The sequence below is a fragment of the Eptesicus fuscus genome, chromosome 10 (assembly GCF_027574615.1).
Source record: "Eptesicus fuscus isolate TK198812 chromosome 10, DD_ASM_mEF_20220401, whole genome shotgun sequence".
In the NCBI taxonomy this organism is placed as follows: Eukaryota; Metazoa; Chordata; class Mammalia; order Chiroptera; family Vespertilionidae; genus Eptesicus; species Eptesicus fuscus.
Genome location: NC_072482.1, coordinates 72,655,768 through 72,676,533, shown reverse-complemented (window position 1 = coordinate 72,676,533; position 20,766 = coordinate 72,655,768). Strand labels below are relative to the sequence as shown.

The 20,766-nt window shown below is 41.5% G+C and overlaps 1 protein-coding gene and 1 long non-coding RNA gene across 2 annotated transcripts in view; one reads left to right on the top strand and one right to left on the bottom strand.

Annotated features, from left to right (window-relative positions):
* The window catches only part of ARFGEF3 (ARFGEF family member 3), a 128,137-nt gene extending 107,846 nt beyond the window's left edge, over positions 1-20,291 (top strand). Inside the window, exons 25-34 of the mRNA XM_008161981.3 lie at positions 353-456; positions 2,129-2,273; positions 6,807-6,935; positions 9,405-9,581; positions 11,574-11,688; positions 12,423-12,525; positions 12,701-12,832; positions 14,022-14,143; positions 16,848-18,066; positions 20,083-20,291. Of these exons, the coding sequence (XP_008160203.2) occupies positions 353-456; positions 2,129-2,273; positions 6,807-6,935; positions 9,405-9,581; positions 11,574-11,688; positions 12,423-12,525; positions 12,701-12,832; positions 14,022-14,143; positions 16,848-18,066; positions 20,083-20,274 (2,438 nt within the window). The 3' untranslated portion in view covers positions 20,275-20,291. The remainder of the gene's footprint in view (positions 1-352; positions 457-2,128; positions 2,274-6,806; positions 6,936-9,404; positions 9,582-11,573; positions 11,689-12,422; positions 12,526-12,700; positions 12,833-14,021; positions 14,144-16,847; positions 18,067-20,082) is intronic.
* On the bottom strand, positions 6,729-20,163 carry LOC129150634 (uncharacterized). The gene is made up of 3 exons (XR_008557356.1): positions 20,022-20,163; positions 8,637-8,766; positions 6,729-6,907 (listed from the first exon to the last, which is right to left on the bottom strand). It is a non-coding gene; the product is annotated as an uncharacterized LOC129150634 (long non-coding RNA).
* Positions 20,292-20,766: the final 475 nt, after the last annotated feature.

Genomic DNA, 20,766 nt, shown 5'->3' with positions numbered 1-20,766 from the left:
GCAGCGGGGCCGAGGGAGTGAGTCCGTGTGCCCAGGGACAAGAGAACACTGTTGGGCCACTGCCAGTCCTCTGGCAGGCTAGAGAGAAAATGCCCATTGTGTAGTAAAAAGGGGAGTTACAAAATAATCTCAACCCCATAAGATGTGCGGTATGATCCCAGCTGTGTTTAACATGTACACATACATGCAGGGGACAGAATGAGTGAAAGGATTTTTCTCAGGTACACGTTAAGTAACTTTATTTTATTTTTTGGTCTGTGTTAGTAGCTATTGGGTGAGTTAATGCTGTGCGAGTAAACAGGTCTTCTGCTGTAAGGGCATACACAAGGGTAACTTTGTCTCTGTCCCCCAGGGGAGGTGGACTGTAAGGAGATTGGAGACTGTGTCCCCGGACCAGGAGCCACCGCCCCCGACCTGTGCCTCCCTGCCCTGGATTACCTCAGGCGCTGCTCTCAGGTACGGGGTTGCTCACGCCACGTCCCAGGCCCTGGGACCTGCCTCGGGAGATGCTTGTGTCAAAAGACACGTGTGGGTGTCTTTGGCTGAGGCCCAGGAGAAGCCCTGTCTTCTGTCTCTGAGGCTATTGGGACTTAACATTTGGAGCATACATGTTTGTCCCCACCCGTTCCACGAAGGAGAGAGAAAAAGTAATAACCGTGTACTAGAACACAGCTGGACCCCGAGATCTCTGGCGCTTCTCATTTATTCTCAGATGAACTACCCTCATCTCTGTATTTGTCAGGCTGTAGAGGGTGGAGCCATGAGGTCCCGGGAGTTCTTCCTTATACACCAAAACGGGGAAAGTGGGGGTGCAGCCAGTGAGGAGAGACACAGAAAAAGTAATAGGGATGTATTCAGTCAAGGGCTAGAAGGCAAATCAGTAAAACATCACCTGTCATATGGGCAGTGACCTTAATTTTGCTCAGTTCAATAACGCTCTGTCCTTACCCATGCCCAGTGCCTGTGGAACAAGACGGCACGCTGTCCTTGAGCCCGTCCTCCTCTGGGCTCCGGTGACACCTCTCTCAGATTTTCTCCCGTCTTCTCAGCTTCTGTCCCCAAGGCCCCACGTGACATGACTCCAGCTCTATTTCCACCTCAGAACCCCTCCCCTCACTCACTGTGCTCCAACCACTCTCCCCCTCTGCCCCTCACATACACCCCACTGATTACACCCAGGGCCTTGCTGCTCTCCCTGCCCAGAATGTTTCCTCCTCAGATCTCTGTATGACACCCCCTATCTTCCAGATCTCATCGGAAACATCGCTTGTCAGAGAAACCAGGCCTTTGGTATCTACCGACTCCCTGCCAATGTGCCCCACACACCTTGGTCGCTCTCTGTAGTAACACCTGTCTAATGTCTCCATAACATTTACGCCAGACTTTTTATTAATTATTTCTGCAAAGATTCTTGTCTGTAAGACCCATAGGAAAGGAATTTTGTCTATCTTTCTCACAACTGTTTCCCTGGTTTCTAGAGCACGATGGTCACAGCAGGCCGGATTGTAATTTGTGAAGGTATAAAGGATCCTTGGCAGTTTGTTTCCATAGCAGAGACCCCCTAGGGGACCGGGCTCTCGTGGAGAGAGGGGAATAAAGAGCCCAGGGCCGTGTCTTCTGTCGCTGACCTTGCCCAGAGTTTCCTCGTTTCCCCATTGCCCCTCTCCGCCACCCCCCCCCCCCCCGTGTCTTTGATGTGGGGTCACGTGAGGGGGAAATCGGAGTCTGGTATCTGATTTGCCTGCAGACTCTCTTCTCAGCGATGCCCACAGAACACCTTCTCCCACAGGCAAAAATTCTTGACATGTGACATGGTTCCCTGAGTAGGTTCATACGAATCTATAAAACTCATAGGCAGTTGAGATGCTGGAAAGTATTCATTGTGTTTTCCCCCCTCTACCTTTTTGTTGCCATTGAATGCTATTTCATTTGCTCCCTGCGATAAATGCCTCCTGCGAGCTAGCTTATGAAGCCAAATCACAACCACTCAGCTTTAAACCTTTCATACAGTGGCAGCCTCTCTGGTTTTCTCTCCCCTTTCTATAGCTAGTATATAGTTTTATTGTTCTTTAAAGCCCAGAGTGTAGCTTTTTCCAATATATAACTGAAATTTGGTTTTTTTATTTAGTTATTGGCCAAAATCTACAAAATGCCGATGAAGCCAATATTCCTTAGTGGGCGACTTGCTAGCTTGCCTCGAAGACTTCAGGAGCAGTCAGCGAGCAGTGAGGATGGCATTGAGTCTGTCCTGTCTGATTTTGATGATGACACGGGTAAGCTCATCGATTAGACTAAATCAGGTTATTGGCTATGTACGTATTCTCAGAAGTTTAAGCCATGAATTAAGTAGCTTATAGATCTTGAATGATCATCCATTTATGTTGTTACTGTTTATGATTCTAACAAGTCTACCTAAAAGTTTCTATGCGTTCTCCAAACACATTTCACGGTTGATGCCTCCATCTAAAAACAGTACAGATTCTGCTAAATATAATTTCTAACTTTGACTCTCTTGAATTTAGCACATTGGAATGTGGTTGCATTGGTACTAAAATTGGCTGGTAATTTGTCTTTAATTCCTTCTAGGAAGCACAATCATTATATAATTACTTCCTGAAGGACTATTTGGTTAGAGACTGGGGAAATTAAGCCATTACTGAAGAGAGGACTCATTAAGAGAATAATTTTAAAGAATGTGTTCCAAATTAGTTCCCATGTAATTTTCTGTGAATTGGAGTTCCGTCTAGTAACTTTGGTTTATTTTCAGAACGGCTAACTCATGCTCCAACTTGATGACCCTGTCCTGGATGTAGAAATGGAAATGATATCCTTAAAGGGGTCTGATATCTGTGAATGGGTTGTTTCAAACCCACACAAAAGACTTTTTAGGGGAGGCTTCTTAAATTTGCTTTTGTGTTTGTTTTACATTTTTCTCTTGTTTTATTGTTCTATTACAAATTCAGTTATGGGGGTAGCTAGAAGATTTACAATTTTCCATAGAGATTATAAAACCTCACTAGTTCAGGCTATTTATGAGAAAGAACTATAGGAATAACTGATGTAAAGGAAAAATTAAAATACTGGAAATTGGCTACATGTTGCTTAATAGAGGTTTCATTTTAATGGTTAGATTAGCATTGTAAACCTCCAAAATCAGAGAATTGTAGGCAAAAGCTCATGTTGCTTATCTATAATATATATAGTCTTTAATACAGTTTGTATTCAGGGTGTCCCAAAAATGTATACACCACTTTTAATAATTAATTATAAAGGCAGTTTTTATTAAAATACATTTATTTTCAAAATTGAGCTATCAGCATTAAAGTATTTATACATTTTGAGGGGGACATCTGTATGTAACAGTGGGCATTCCCTTTCCATGTATGCAAATCATTAGTCCATTGTGTTTTTCTAGGCAGTCCATCTTCTTATGGATAAAGTTTAGCCAAGCACCCACATAAAGTTTCCCACAGTATAAATTTATTGAGGGTTTTAAAGTTATAATTATATAGGAAATATAGCTAAATCAGAGAAAGGGATAAAAGTAAAAGCTTTAAGTTAGTATTAGCAATTCTTACCATATATATATTCTGAGATATTTCTCTAGTTTTCAAAGGCAAATAATTATTTTCCCCCTATGGAAATTTCATAGACATATATAAAATTAGACAGAAAGGTATATGAAGGTTCACTATACCAATCACCCAGCTTCAAATATAAACTTATAGCCAGCCTCATATAATGTAAACACACACACATGTTCCCTCTCCATCTCCCTCACCCCTACCCTCCTTTCCATATTATTTTAAAGCAAACCTGAGACATTAGTATGTTTTCTTTAAAGATAACAACCATAAAGTTATTATCACACCTAAAAATTATCACTCTTTACTAACATCAAATATCTATTGTGTAAAATTTTCCAATTGTCTTATAGATGTCAGTTAACTTTTAGGATTCACATAAGATCCATACTATATGTTTGGCTGACATGTCTCTTAAATCCTTTTCAATCTATAGATTTCTTCTCCAACTTTATTTAACCCCTTTTCAATTTATTTGCTGAAGAAGTGAGGTACTTTGTCCTATAGAGTTTCCCATAGTGCTGTGTAACATGTTTTTCTGTCCTCTGAATTTCCTATAAATTAGCTTGTCCACACCTGCTCTTACAGGGTGGGGCAAGAGTAGGTTTACAGTTGTTTATATGGGAAAAAATGCAATCCTATATAATAAAAGCCTAATATGCAAATCGACCAAATGGCAGAATGACCAGTTGCTATGACGTGCACTGACCACCAGGGGGAAGACGCTCAACGCAGGAGCTGCCTGCAGGCCCCAGGCCAGCCAAGACGGGTGCCAGCAGGGGCCCCACTGGTCGCCCCACAGATTGGCCCTGATCGCCGGCCAGGCCTAGGGACCCTACCCATGCACAAAATTCATGCACCCGGCCTCTAGTAATAAATAATAATACAAGAATAAATTCCATGTTGCACGTACTCACAACTGTAAATCTATTTTTGCCCCAACCTATATTTTGAGGTTCATAAGAATTTCTTGTCACCTAGTTTTATTGTCCATGATTTTGGTTTTGCTTCCTATTAATAGGGATATTTAAAACTGGGGAAATAGGTTTTTTTAATGGAAACACTTTTTAAAATACATTTTTATTGATTTCAAAGAGAGGAAGGGAGAGAGAAAGAGAGATAGAAACATCAATGATGAGAGAGAATCCATTGACTGGCTGCCTCCTGCATGCCCCCTACTGGGGATCGATCCCACAATCCAGGCATATGTCCTTCACTAGAATCAAACCTGGGATCCTTCAGTCCACAGGCCAATGCTCTATCCACTGAGTCAAACCAGCTAGGGCAATGGAAACATTCTTGAAGTGCCATCTTCTGATGCAGTTTTATTTTGTAGGAAAATTTGAAGTGTTGAAATTAAAATGTAGAGTGGACTGTTTTTTATATTCTACTCTAGTCATTTTCTGCACAGCTTTCTGAGCTATAGGTCCACATATTTCCAGACAGTGATATGCTGAAATGTTGGCTCATACAGTGCTTGCATAAATGACAGAACTAAAATTATTTGGACCGAGTAAAAATTTCATTTTTTTCCTCTCACCTAGTAATAAGCAGCACTAAGAGTTAGTATGTTATTTTAAAAGTGAAACTCTGAGAAGAGAAGAAAGAGGAGAGTTGTGTACTGAGGGCAGATGAACCTACTGACACTGGGAACATCATTCTCCCAGCTATGAGTAATATACACAGTGATTTGTATGTACACAGGAGTGAGAAGGTGCCAGAATTGCAAACTGTGTTTATTTTAAAATAAATTATTTTAAATTTACCGTGTGGACAGGTAAATTTAAAATAATTTATAGATTACAAAAAGAAAAAAAAGAAAACAAAGATGAATGGCCTTTGGAAAAAAATGGGGCACTAAGAAGAGCAAAGATAGACTATCACAAGCAACAAGAGAGAAAAAACAGATAACTTAGACTTCAAAATTGAAAACTTTTGTGCATCAAAGGACATTATCAAGAAAGTGAAAAGACAACCTAAAGAATGGGAGCACATATTTGTAAATCATATATATCTGGGATGGTTTTAATATCCAGAATCTATAAATAATTCCTAAAACTCAACAACAAAAAGATAACCCACTGTAAAAATGGGCAAGGAACAGGAATAGCTATTTCTCAAAAATAAATAAAAGATATACAGATGGCCTATAAGTACCAGTAAGTGTATGAAAAGAATCCCAGTAATACTAGTCATTAGAAAAATGTAAATCAAAAGCATGATGAAATATTAGTTACACTTCATAGGATGGCTATAGGTTAAAAAAACAAAAGAAAATAAGTGTAAGGAAGGATGTGGATAAATTGGAACCCTCATGGGAATGTAAAATTGTTTATGGAAAACAATTTGGTAGTTCTCCAAAACACTAAATAAAATTACCATAGAAAGCCACTCTTACGTATGTACTAAAAGAATTGAAAGGAGGGACTCAAACATATTCTCCAGTGTTCATTGCAGCCTTATTCACAATAACCAAAAGGTAGAAACAACACGTGTCCAACATGATGGACAAAATGTGGTATATACATACAATGGAATATTATTTATCCATAAAAAGTAACAAAATTTTGATACCTGCTACAACATGGATGTGCCTTGAAAGTGTTATGCTAAGTAAAATAAGCCAGACACAAAAACAGCAAATATTTTATGATTCTACTTACACAAAATATCCAGAGGAGGCAAAGAGAGACAGAAGGTAGATCGGAGGTTACCGGAGGTGTTAGAGTGAGGGGAGAATGGAGAGTTATTGCTTAATGATTATAGAGAGTTTCTGTTTGAGGTGATGAAAAGTTTTGAAAATAGATAGTAGTGATGGTTGTACAACACTGTGCATTTAATTGGTACCACTGAATTGTACACACAAACATGGTTAGAATTGCATTTTTATGTATATCTTAATGATTGACTAAGGTGATAGAATTAAAAGGACATTATATTCTTTTGCTATCATCAGCCCCCAAGAAACATGACAATCATTTCATATAGAATTTACAAATCACATCACCTTCTTCCTGAAGAGGAATAAGGAAGAAATTTGAGTGTTCTTTTTTTCTTTGACTTTGTCAGAATATGTAAATTATAATCTGTCCATATGTAGACCCTGAGGGCTGCCTTACTGGGGGATGCCTCCCAGTAAGAGACTTCCTTTACCTGTTGACCTTGCAATGATTCTGTATCCTGTCTAACCAAATGTCACAGAGGTCTGGTTTTGCATTCCAGGTCTGATAGAAGTCTGGATCATCCTGCTGGAGCAGCTAACAGCAGCTGTGTCCAACTGCCCACGGCAGCACCAGCCGCCAACCTTGGATTTACTCTTCGAGCTGTTGAGAGATGTCACCAAAACACCTGGTAAATATTTCTATGTCTATCATTTGGGGCAGGTGTCATACATATAATGTTTATCAGAAAGGGCCTACCTATTTTACTGCTGTAACCCTAGACAGCATAATAGATGCTCAATAAATATTTATGGAATGGCTATGATGTTTAGGATATGTCCTATGATTATTTACAAATCTTCCCACCAGTCCATTTACAAATAATGTGTGGTGGCCAGTTAGTTGAATGTGTTGGAGCCCCACAATAATCAGGCTGTGGTATCAATGTCTCCGTGAGCGAGCTGGCTTTACTCTGTTCCATAAACCCAGCCTTGTATCTCACATGTTATTGGCCCCAGAGCGGTCGATAGGGTTCACAGTGTCTCCCGCTGACATAACCAAGCCGTTCAAACATATATGCAGTATTAAGACAGCAGCATCTTGATTGTATAAAGGTCAGAGGAAATTAGATTTGTAAAATGACAGTGATCACCTAGTACCCTGATAGAGGAAAAGAATGTCCCTTAGAAATGTATTTCTTATTCTGAATTAAGGTTAGTATATACACTTATCCAAATTTTCCTAAGATTAAAGAAATTTTTATAGATTTTAGTTTTCATTAACAGAATCATAACCACAAATGAAACCACTAGTTTATAGTAAGAAGAGGGGTTTTGTATTCAATATAAACAGATGAAGACTTGATAATTGATACTGTTTTTAAATCTATTGCAAACTTTATATTGGAATTTTTCCCCAGAAAATCATAATAGTTACTCTCACATGTTAAAATGTTAAATGCCAAAATAAGCAGGTATTTTTTTTAGTCAACATTTTTTAAAAATATATATTTTTATTGATTTTAGAGTGGAAGGGAGAGGGATAGAGAGATAGAAACATCAATGATGAGAATCATTGATCGTCTGCCTCCTGCACGCTCCCTACTGGGGATCGAGCCCGCAACCCAGGCATGTGCCCTTGGCTGGAGTTGAACCTGGGACCCTTCAGTCTGCAGGCCAATGCTCTATCCACTGAGCCAAACTGGCTAGGGCAAAGCAGGTATTATACAGAATGAATTATATGCCACTGCTTCTAAATCTCTCTTATTGGTCATTATCATTTTCTGCTTTCACATTTAGTGCTACTAAGTGTGTGAATTTAACCCAGTAATTCTACTCCTAGAAATCTATCATCAAAGGAAATTAACGGTAATAAAGACAAAAACATATATATGATGATATATGCTAAAACATCTTAAATACAAAAAATAAGTATGGTAAAAGCATATATTCTATTGACATTAAAATGAATATTTGTGAATAATATTTAATGACATGAATAACTGTTTATAAGGCATAACGTTAGAATATACACTGAGTGGTCAGATTATTATGATCTCTGAACGCATAATCTGGCCACTCAGTGTATTTGTATCTCAAATGGGTACCAAAAGTATTCTAGACTTTTGCTGGAGATCAGCCACCTATTTGCCCTGAGCTTTCTATCAGCCAGTGCAAAGGGGAAAACTGAGCAGGTGCACGATTTATAGTATCTTTGATATCAAATACATGAGGTACTCAAGAGAAGTACACTGAGTGGCCAGATTATTATGTGTTCAGAGATTATAATAATCTGGCCACTCAGTGTATATACACATATAGAATATGAAATATAATCTCAACTTTATGAAATTTTATACATTTATAAATATATACACCCCAAACACACATACATTCAAAATGTACTTTTTTCTTCTTTGTATTCTCATGTGTTTTCTCTGTTGATTATAGAAAGGATGCCTCATTTTTGTAAGCAGAATTTTTACAATTCATCTTTCTCACCGATTTTCATTATGGCATTGACTATAAAGCAAAATAGAGAAACGCCTTCAATGGCGTTTGCATTCCAGGTCTGATAGAAGTCTGGATCATCCTGCTGGAGCAGCTAACAGCAGCTGTGTCCATTTTAAGGGAACGGATAAGTAAACTGTTGCATAAACATACAATGGAATAATAGTATGTGGCAATAAAAATGAGGATTGCATAAATTTGTTGACACAGAATGATCTCTAGCACATATTAAGAGCAAAAATTCAACATGTACACCAAGGTTTACATTATCCCATTTATATAAAAGTAATAAATAACAAATACAACTCTATATTTCTGTTTCATATAAATACATATACTTATATTTTAAGGGTATTTTCTTATATGCATATATGTATCTGTATGTTTACATCTTGGGACTAAGTAGTTGATCAAGTGATTATTTGAATTCATGTATTACTTGCATAACTAAAATCATGCAGAAACAAAAAAGAAAACTGCCGTCGGAGATCTGTATTCCGTAAGCAGTGGTAAATGTTTTTCCCTGCACTTTCTCAGAGAATGGGGCGCTCCCTCAAAAGAGGTCGTCAATGCCGAGAGATGGCAAAAGCTTCCTTTTTTATAGGAGAGTTGCTGAAATCACGATTCTGATGCTGACGTTTCTTTTTCAGGACCAGGGTTTGGAATCTATGCCGTTGTTCATCTTCTCCTTCCTGTGATGTCCCTTTGGCTCCGTCGGAGCCATAAAGACCATTCTTACTGGGATGTGGCCTCGGCTAACTTCAAGCACGCCATCGGTCTGTCCTGTGAGCTGGTGGTGGAGCACATTCAGAGCTTTATACACTCAGGTATCTGTGGCGCCCGAGCAGTTCGCATGGCATGTTTCACTAGCGGGCAGCAACACTGTCTAAAAGAGCTTATTAAATCCCTAATGCAACACCAGAGCATGGTTTTTGTCCTGGGAATTATTAACATAGAATTACATGGTCAAGGCCAGCCTTCTAATAGTAAACGGTCAAAAAGAAAATTGTTACATACGTGTCCTGTACAAAATTATCTAACAGAGAGACAAATGGCGGGGGGCGGTTAGAAAGCAACCAAAGGACTGGTATGCATGCATATTAGCATAACCAGTGGACACAGACACTGGGGCAGGAATGGCTGGCGAGGGGGGGGCAGTCAAGCGGGGGAAAAAAGGAGACATATGTAAAACTTTAGACAATAAATTAATTTTTAAAAATTATCTAACAGAATACTTAAAACATATGTGCGACCAAAGGTAAGATACCTAATAAGGTCTAGGATATCTGTGCATTAGGAGAGGGGAGGCAAGTTCAAGTATACAATACATTTAAAAGGGAGAAATATCCCTGCAGCCTGGAGGTGAGGAAGGGGTTCATTCTACTGTCCTGCTTCATCTGGGGTGGCGAAGTGACGGAGGCAGGGTTTTAGAAAAAGCTGAAATAATGGGCAAGAAGTTGCTTAACAGGTTAAGGGGTGACAATAAGGTTCTTAATATCTGTGGGGCTTTGAAAAATGACTTGGAAGTGTGGGGTATGTTGAAGTCCGCAGGTAGAGAGGGAGCCAGACACAGGGGACATCTGACTGCGGTGGTACCAGTAGGCAACATTAGGGAAATATAGATTCTTGCTCATGACTCTTGCTAAGGGAAGATCTGGAAATGTGAGAGGAGGAATGTCACTGCTAGCTCTAGTGGTTGCAAAGAAAAGGGAAAGGCATGCAGAAGTATAAAGGAAGAGGTGTGAGAGGCTCCCTTCTTAGGAGGGGTTAGAGAAATGAATGAGAACTTGACCCCAAGGGAGAGTCAAAAAGCAAAGGTAAGAAGAAGGTGTCACTACTAAGCTTAGCAGAAAGATTTACCCTTTGAGGACTTAATTGAGAAAGAAAAGAAGTGGGTGTTTGCACACGTAGGCTGACAAGTGTATCCCTAGGGGTAGCTGCTCCTGACCAGCTGCTTTGTTCAGCATGGGGCCCTTGAGGATTCTACTGAGAACTGCTTCTGTGGCCTCACAAGGACTTTGAAGAAAAGAATACTGATGTGTTCCTTGAACTGGGCAAACAGAATGTGATTTGTGAAAGTCTTATTTTCTTTAGCCTGGGGATAGAATGGAGACCAGACTCAATGGGTTCAGGGAGTGGTAGGATGAGAGATTTTGTTGTTGTTTATCAATAGCTTTTAATCCAATTTAATTCTATTAGCAGTAAGGAAAGTGTTTTATCTCTCCCCCCCCACCCACCCTCACCCCCGCCTTTTTTAAGAATTTAAATGTTTTACTAGCTAGTATTCAGGCTATCCTACCTAATAAAACAGTAATATGCTAATTGACCATACCTTCGCTATGCCCACAGCCAATCAGGGCGCTATGCAAATTAACCCAGTAAAGATGGCGGCCCCCATCGCTGAGCTGCTGAGGGAACCGGGGCTGGCGGGAGGCACCGGGGCCTCCCGCCGCTGCCGCCCGGGGCCAAGCCCTGACCCTGAAAGAAGGCGGAAGGCGATGGCCAGAGCCAAGGCCTGGGTCCCCGGTGCCGGCAGAAAACTGGTGCAGGCAGCCAGGTGAATGAAGGTCTATTGCACAAATCTTCGTGCAACGGGCTTCTAGTATATTATATTCTACTTAAGTAAATAAATGATATATTTAACTATGAAAAATATTCTTGAGCACATGGAAGTAAACCACATATTTCATCTTGATAAATCAAAAATGGATGTTATATATTTTTATCACAGATATTTTCTTATCACTCAGACTTTCCTCCTTTGCAGCCCCTTCTTTTGCAATAGTGTTGAGTGAAACTTGCTGTGCTTCTTCCTGCAGACATTAGGTATGAGAGCATGATCAACACCATGCTGAAGGACCTCTTTGAGTTACTGGTAGCCTGTGTGGCCAAGCCCACGGAAACCATCTCCAGAGTGGGCTGCTCCTGCATTAGGTGAGAAAAGGGTTCCTTGGCTATCTACAAAACTGGAGTTTTCATTATGAAATCCAAGGGAATTAATTATCCTTTGTGGTAACAATCTACTTTTTAGATTGTTTTTTATAAAAATAACTATATGCTAATATTTCTTCATTTCTGTGTTAAGTTGGCAAATATTTATTATGTAGGCATTACACAGGTTCCCTGCCCTCGAGGAGCAGAGAGCCTATTCTAAAGGGCATACCAGAGAGTCCCGTGAAGAATCATCACAGTAAGAAGTAACTATAAATGCTGAGAAAGGGCAGGAGTCAGGTGGTCAACGGGGCTTTTAGTAATGATACTGGCTCAGATCAGGACTTTGCAGGCAGGAGAACAGCATGAACAAATGCATGGAGATAAGAATTACAAGTGACAAAAGGGTTTTTTATTTTGTTTTGTTTGTTATTTGTAAAGGAGTAGTATGGACAACAGGGCTAGGATGGAAAAATTAGTACTGAATGTATACACTCTTGCATGCAAGCCTAAGTTTAAACATTGACCTGTTTGGAATAGGGATCCATTGATATTTTTACATTGAAATGGTTTTGGAAGTAGTAGTATGACCATGAAACACCAGATTGACTGAAGGCAAGAGTGATGAGATAGCAAAACTTGTAAGGACACCGTGGAATAAGTGTGTGTGTGTGTAAGGGTCTAAGTCGTGTAGCAGTAAAATGTATGGATTTAAGACGTCTGGTTTCTTTTGGCAGGTACGTTCTCGTGACAGCAGGCCCTGTGTTCACGGAAGAGATGTGGAGGCTGGCCTGCTGTGCCCTGCAGGACGCATTCTCTGCCACACTCAAGCCCGTGAAGGTAAAATGCTGGGAGAGAACCAGAGCAGGGTCCAGTCCGACTTAGTTCCCTGTCGAGTTGGCCACCTGGATTCTGCCTTTCTCGTAGCAGGCGGTCTCCGACACAGTGACAGTGTCAGACCCTAGTGCCATCAACCCCGAGGCAGCCGGTGAATGACTGCTGCGTTTCTCCCTAGGATCTGCTGGGCTGCTTCCGCAGCAGCACCGAGGGCTTCAGTGGGGAAGGCTGCCAGGTGAGGGTGGCAGCCCCCTCCTCCTCCCCCAGTGCCGAAGCCGAGTACTGGCGCATCCGAGCCATGGCTCAGCAGGTAAGGGCAAGGGCTGGGCCTCGTGATCCCAGTGGCTCTAGAAGCTTGACGCATTGCTGGGAGTCCCAAGCTGCCTTTCACTCCCTTAGGGACCTTGACCTCGTGCCAGTACGGTTCTTCACCAGAAATGACTTGAATCCAATTGATAGCGTTTATGGTCCTCCCCACCATCTCTTGTTTGTTGTATTTTTGTCACTGCTAGACTGTGAGTGCCTAAGGATGGCACACTTATTTGATATTTTTCTCTTTCTTAATAGAGTTGAACGTAACTGATCAGTAAAGTTAAGCTGTACTTACCCTTGCAGGTGTCACCATGGACTTTTTCTTCTGGCACATGTCAAAAGTTATAATACTAGAGCAGCCAAAGGGGTGGCTTCTCTAAATATAAAGCCGTTACACCTAGCTAGCTAAAGAATTTTCCCAGGTGCATACAGTAAGAAGTGAACGTGTCCATGGAATCCTGTTCTGAAATAGATCATTCATGGAGAACAGACAAGACCATTTCGCTTCATAATATTTCTTTCTTCTTCAGTCCCAAACCTTCCTCCTATATTCACTCTTCACATAACCCAGTAATCTGATAATGCTTACAAACTTTGGAAAGAAAAAGTTCATTAAAAATACTCATATTTTCAAAGGGAGTAGGTTAAATCATGTAAAATGAAATCACGTGGGTCAAAATGTAGGACGTGGTTACCCTTCTCTTAGTCCTGAAGTTACTTCTCTCCTGTCAGGACTAACGACGTGGCCATACTACTCTACTAGACAGCCGGAGAAGTCCTAACTTGTTTTTTTTTGTATTGGACAGAATAAGATACCAAACAGATGTCACAAGCAGAGAAGATCTTTTGCAAACATCACCCCCCTTTATTTACTTTTAATTAATATTAAACATCAGTGCCGGCTCTTTGGAGAGTGTTGAATTACGTGCTAGAAGTAGTAGTGTTATTAGTGTCAGCAGCTAACATTTATTGAATATTTGCTATTCTTATTTGTTATTCTTACCTAATATTTTTCTTATGTAATACAGATGTGTTAATTTATTTAATTCTCTTGACAAATATACCTGGTAGGAAACCATTATCAACCTCATTTCATAGGTGAGAAAATGGGTAGAGAGAATAGCAACTTGCCAGCTAATCTCTTGAGTCAGGTGGATCTCTGAACTGTGCCTTTGTGTGCCCTCCAGGTGTTTATGTTGGACACCCAGTGCTCACCAAAGACTCCAAACACCTTCGATCACGCCCAGTCCTGTCAGCTCATTATTGAGCTGCCTCCTGATGAAAAGCCAAACGGACACACCAAGAAAAGGTAAGCAGCGGAGCTTAAACACTTAGGGTCTTAGAAATAGGGAAGTTCCTTTAGACCCAGTCCTTGCTAATTACAATCCAAGCTTTCTCTAGGAATACTGAAATATTTGCAGAGTCATTTAACAAATGCTTTCACACAAAATTGTTAGCCTTTTAACTTTCCCACATTTCAGATTTGCTAGGGCTGCCACAATGGGGTAGCTTAAACAACAGAAATTGGAGTTGGAGACTGAGGTGTCGCCTGGCTTGGTTTTTTCCTAGGTTCCTAGATGGATGTTTCCTCCCTGCGTCTTCACATGTCTTCTCTCTGTACCTGCCTGTGTCCTAATCTCCCATTCTTATAAGGATGCCAGTCCTAGTGGATTAGGGTCCCCACTAATGACTTCATCTATTAACCTAATTATTTATTTAAAGACCTTTCTCCAAAGATAGTCACATTCTGAGGTACTGCAGGTTAGGATTCAACATCTGATTTTGGGGACACATCTCTGTGTGTCTATAGCATAATACATATAACTTTTTTTAAAATAATTTTGAGGTGTGATTCATATTGTATCAGTGAGAAATACATGAAGTTCTTATGAGCAACACAGCTGTCAGGAGACAAAAAATACATGTGCCCTGCCACGAGAACCTTGATCTTTTTAAATACAGGCTCTGTGAAGTGCAATAAAATGAGGAGTGCCTGTACTACCATCCTGCTTAAAAACAACTGTTCTGAAGATGAAAGAAACTACTGAAGTGTTCCAATTTAAACTTCCAACAAACTATAAGTGATGCTGATAAATATTTGAGCACAATATGTGAAGGACAGTAGCTAGATCTTTCCACTACCATTCATCTCTGAGGACACATTCAGAGAGGCTGAGCCACTTCTCCCAAGTGATGGAGCCAGAATCAAAACTAGTTCCATTTTAGAGAGCGTGTGTGATTTTTTCCAAACGTTAGATGCTTAATACAGCAGTTTGATTAATGCAACCAATTCAGTGAAACTTCAGGTACACTTTTTTAGTCAAGTGTGTGGTACATACAAAATATAACTATGACCCTGTCACCCACCTTCAGAAATAGAGCTTTACCAATATCCCACATGCTCCTCTCAAGTTCTATGCCTGGTTTCCCCCAGTCACTCATTTTTCAAGTGTACCACTAGTAAATCAAATATAACAATATGTTAAAAGGATCATACGCCACCATCCAGCAGGATTCATTTCAGGGGTGCTCAAGTATGGTTCAACATCCGAAAATCAATGTGACATACCACATTGACAGAATCCTATCTAATAAAGAGGGAATAAGCTAATTGACACTCACACCGTCACAAAGATGATGGCGCCCACGGCCAATAAGGAAGGAATATGCTAATTGACTGCCCCGCCCTCAAAGATGGCAGCACCCACAGCCAATAAGGAGGGAATATGCTAATTGACTGTCCCACCATCAAAGATGGCAGCGCCCAGTCCCCTCAGCCCCTGAGGGCTCCCAGATTGTGAGAGGGGGCAGGCCGGGCTGAGGGACCGCCCCCCCTCCAGTGCATGAGTTTTCATGCACTGGGCCTCTAGTAAAGGATAAAAATCATGATCTGTTCAGTAGATTTAGAAAAAGCATTTTAAAAGATACAACATCCATTTATAAAAACTTTCGATAATATGGGTTCAGAAGGATAGTACGTCAACATAATAAAGTTCATATATTACATACCCACAGCTAACATCATACTCAATGGTGCAAAACTAAAAGCTCTTCCTCTAAGATCAGGACCAAGATAAGGATGCCCACTCTTGCCACTCTATTCAACATAGTACTGGAAGTCCTAGCCACCGCAACCAGGCAAGTAAAAAATAAAAAGCATCTAAATTGGAAAGGAAGAAATAAAACTGTCACTATTTGCTAACTAAATGATTTTATATACAGAAAACCCTAAAGACTATCAGAAAAAAAAGCTATCAGAAAGAGAAATGAAGTAAACAAGCCCATTTACAAACATACCAAAAAGAATAAAATACCTAGGAATAAACTTAACAAAGGAGGTAAAAGACCTGTATTCTGAAAACTGAAGATATTGTTTAAGAAAAAATTGAAGGAGATACAAAGAAATTGATATTCCATGTTCATATTACCTAAAGCAATCTACAGATTCAATACAAGCCCTATTAAAATCCCAATGGCATTTTTCACAGTAATAGAATGAAAATATTGGGCTATGTCACATGCTGGAAGCACTGAACTTTTTACATATATACATCTAAAGTATTAACAGTTGAACTGTTTTGGTCCTTAGAAAGCTAAACTTCAATAAGATTGCTAAAAATATTGGGTTTAAGAAAAAATTCCAGTTAAAATTAATAAAGCAACAGAAACTATTTTTTATTTGATATGTTCATTACTCAGATATAAAATGTGTCCTAATTATGCCTATATAAACCAGTTGTTATAAAACTCTATTATTTTTCTAAGGCTTGTAGATAATTGTTAATTAGTGTCATAACTTAGTTCTATAGCTCCTAGATTTTAAAAGTGTCAGGAATTCCATTTATTATTATGATTAAAATGGTTATTGTGTAATGCCCTTTTTTTTTAAAGAAGGCATTCAAATACAAGTAATTTAGTTAGATTTTGCATATGTCATTCTGAAATGTGTAATGCCTTTAAAATCTCATACAAGGCAGGAGGTTACTCATCAGTCCCTTTCTTTCCATTTGAAGTGTTTCTTTCAGGGAAATTGTGGTGAGCTTACTGTCTCATCAGGTGTTACTCCAGAACTTGTATGACATCTTGTTGGAAGAGTTCGTCAAAGGCCCCTCTCCCGGAGAGGAGAAGACCGTCCAAGTGCCCGACACCAAGCTGGCCGGCTTCCTCCGCTACATCTCCATGCAGAACCTGGCCGTCATCTTCGACCTGCTGCTGGACTCCTACCGGACAGCCAGGGAGTTTGACACCAGCCCGGGCCTGAAGTGCCTGCTGAAGAAGGTGTCCGGCATTGGGGGCGCCGCCAACCTCTACCGCCAGTCTGCCATGAGCTTCAACATCTACTTCCACGCGCTGGTCTGCGCAGTGCTCACCCACCAAGAAACCATCACCGCCGAGCAGGTGAAGAAAGTCCTTTTCGAGGACGACGAGAGGAGCACAGACTCCTCCCAGCAGTGCTCCTCCGAGGACGAGGACATCTTTGAGGAGACTGCCCAGGTGAGCCCGCCCAGGGGCAAGGAGAAGAGGCGGTGGCGGGCCCGCCTGCCCTCGCTGAGCGTGCAGCCCATCAGCAACGCCGACTGGGTGTGGCTGGTCAAGCGGCTGCACAAGCTGTGCATGGAGCTGTGCAACCACTACATCCAGATGCACCTGGACCTGGAAAGCAGCCTGGAGGAGGCGCCCGCCCTCAAGAGCGACCCGTTCTTCATCCTGCCCTCCTTCCAGTCCGAGTCCTCCACCCCGTCCACGGGCGGGTTCTCGGGGAAGGACACGCCTTCCGAGGACGACCGCAGCCAGACGCGGGACCACGGGGCCGAGTCCCCGAGCCTGCGGGCCGGCAGCGGGGAGACGCTGATGCTGCCCCCGAGCCCCAAGGTGGAGAAGAAGGACCCCGGCAGGAAGAAGGAGTGGTGGGAGAGCGCGGGCAACAAAATCTACAGCATGGCGGCCGACAGAACCATCTCCAAGCTGATGACGGAGTACAAAAAGAGGAAACAGCAGCACAACCTGCCCTCCTTCCCCAAAGAGGTCAAAGTGGAGAAGAAGGGAGAGGCCCTGGGCCCCCGGGGCCCGGACTCCCCGCTGCTGCAGCGGCCCCAGCACCTGATGGACCAAGGGCAGATGCGGCATTCCTTCAGCGCAGGCCCCGAGCTGCTGCGGGAGAAGAGGCCCCGCTCCGGCTCCACCGGGAGCTCCCTGAGCGTGTCCGTGCGGGACGCCGAGGCGCAGATCCAGGTGGGTCCCTGCAGGGCAGGCAGTGCGGGGCGGACTGCCCCAGCCATGCAGGGGAGGCTGGGTTTCTAACGATGCACACGCCCCCTCACGGGGCACTCATTGGTGTCCCTCAAATCTTGGACAGTGTATAAGAGGCCCACTTTCCCTCCAAAGGCAGGGGATTGGCCGAGGCTGAGACTAGGATATGTCTGTATCAGTGATGTCATGGTGAAACTGACGTTTTATTATTAGAAAATTTCAGGAATTATTTTTATGGGTTATAACAGATATTATTGAGAAGATGGAAGCCAAAACTTATAAAATGGGTGTACTTCAGGCGGAAGTGAAATAAGCCAGTCAGAGAAAGAAATACCACATGATCTCAATCATATGTGGAATATAATGAACAAAATAGATCCAGAGACATAAAAGTATACAACACACTGTCAAATCTCAGCGGGAAGGCAGGTGGGAAGAGATCAACCAAAGAACTTGTATGCATCTATGCATAACCCGTGGACACAGACAATAGTGTGGTGAAGGCCTGTGATGGGCGAGAAGGGGTTAATGGAGGAAAGAGGAGACCTATGTAATACTTTCAACAATAAATATGTTTTTTAATGGGTGTACTTTAGCTGGTATGGAGTCCTGAGTTTATCATTTGAAGATGCACTGAAGAAATTCCATAGTTAGGAAGAATAATATAAAGGTGGTTATGCTGATGAACTGTTTTCATCTCAAGTTTTCCTAACCCATCCAGAGCACATAAAAATTCTCATTCTTCAGAGGGCTCTGAGTGCCTGCTCATTCATATATTGCATATTTGTAATTCCATCATACATAAAAAAATGAGCTTGAGAAGGAAACATTGTTGGTTCCGTTTTGTTCAATTTAAGAATAGATGAGATGAGGGAGAAAACAAGTAGAGGGGATCTGGAGTCACAGAGAGCCCTTTAAAAACAATCTGATGTTTTCCTGAAATTGTGGACTCCTGCTAAGGGCATAATAAATTAGACAATCTTGGGCCCTAGGATCTCATGAACCTATACAGAGATATATTCTTTGAATGAACATAAATTTAGAACTAGTATGAATCTCTTGTAAGATGTGTTATTTTCCACTAAAGTACCTTGAATATTGAACCCAACTTCATAACTCAGAATCCACAAAAATCATAGACTAGATTTGCAAAAGTCCAGTCAGACTGTGATGTATGATTATTCTTTAACAGATGACCTTCTTGACAAATAACATACCTTATTGTTTTTCATGTCTTGGAAATTTGCTTATGATTTTAAAAGTTATCCTATATTAAAATAGATCTATTTCACGTTTTCTAGGCATTATAGTGACTGCTGATTAAAAGTGTTATATGGCCTATAGAAATCCCATTATGAAAAAGCAAGAGAGTTTTTAAAACTGAGGGTTAAATAAGATTTTTATAGTTTATGAAAGCTGAAAATAAGGTATTCATAATCTATACTAATAGAGGAATATGCAAATTGTCAAGGATGCCGTCACTGTAACGATCGAACAGCAGGCTGTGTGGGGAGACAAGGCCAGCAGGGGGGGGTTAATGAGGGACGACCAAATGAACAGCAGGCTGCATGGGGCAACCAGGCTGGCAGGGAGGTTAGTGAGGGACGACCAAACAGCTGAACAACAGGCTGCATGGAGCGACCAGGCCAGCAGGGAGGGTTCGGGGTGGGCAGTTAGAAGCCAGTGGTCCCAGATTGTGAGAGGGATGTCCAACTGCCAGTTTCGGACATCCCCTGAGGAGTCCCGGATTGGAGAGGGTGCAGGTCTGGCTGAGGGGGACCCCCCTCCCATGCACAAATTTTGTGCACCGGGCCTCTAGTGTTAGATAAGTCTCTGTATATATGAAGTTAAAATGACAATTTATTAGTAAAGACTAATTTCTTACAGCCTAAAAGCCTGAGAAAACTCATTTGCAAATTGGCAGGGCTTAGCCCCACCTGAGAGTTCAAATGAAACCACAGGAGAAAGCTGATGATTCTCTTAAATCCTTTCTCTTAGGCGTGGACCAACATGGTGCTAACAGTTCTCAATCAGATTCAGATCCTTCCAGACCCGACCTTCACAGCCCTCCAGCCAGCAGTGTTCCCATGCATCAGCCAGCTGACCTGTCACGTGACGGACATCAGAGTTCGCCAGGCTGTGAGAGAGTGGCTCGGCAGAGTGGGCCGTGTCTATGACATCATTGTGTAGAAGACTCACATTGAAAAAATTCCGTAGCGAGGGTTAGAGTAAGCCTGCCAGTCTGACAGCATTTTCCCCACCACCAGCTCCACTGACTCTAGTGTCTCAGAGAACAATCAGCTGCTCCCTAACTAATCGCATTGGGGCCATTCTGGATACTAAGGTTGTATCAAGATGACAACTGATACTCTGATTTTGCACCTTATTTCAGAAGTTTCTCCATTCCTTGACACATTCCTAAATCATGAAGTTGATTTCCCAATGTTTTTGCCTGCAATGTTATTGCCAAATGGGTCCCTTTTCAAAGACCTCTCCTTTGAAAACTACATTGATCCATTTGATTTTTTTTTAAATGCAATTACTAAGAAAATAGTATTTTTGCTGGTAAGTCAAGCTGATGTATAAACATGCATATATCTAGTACCAAACATTAGTCATTGGAGAAAGACTTGTGTCATGATTGTGCATTTGGTGGAGAAGAAAACAGCTAGAAAGTTACAT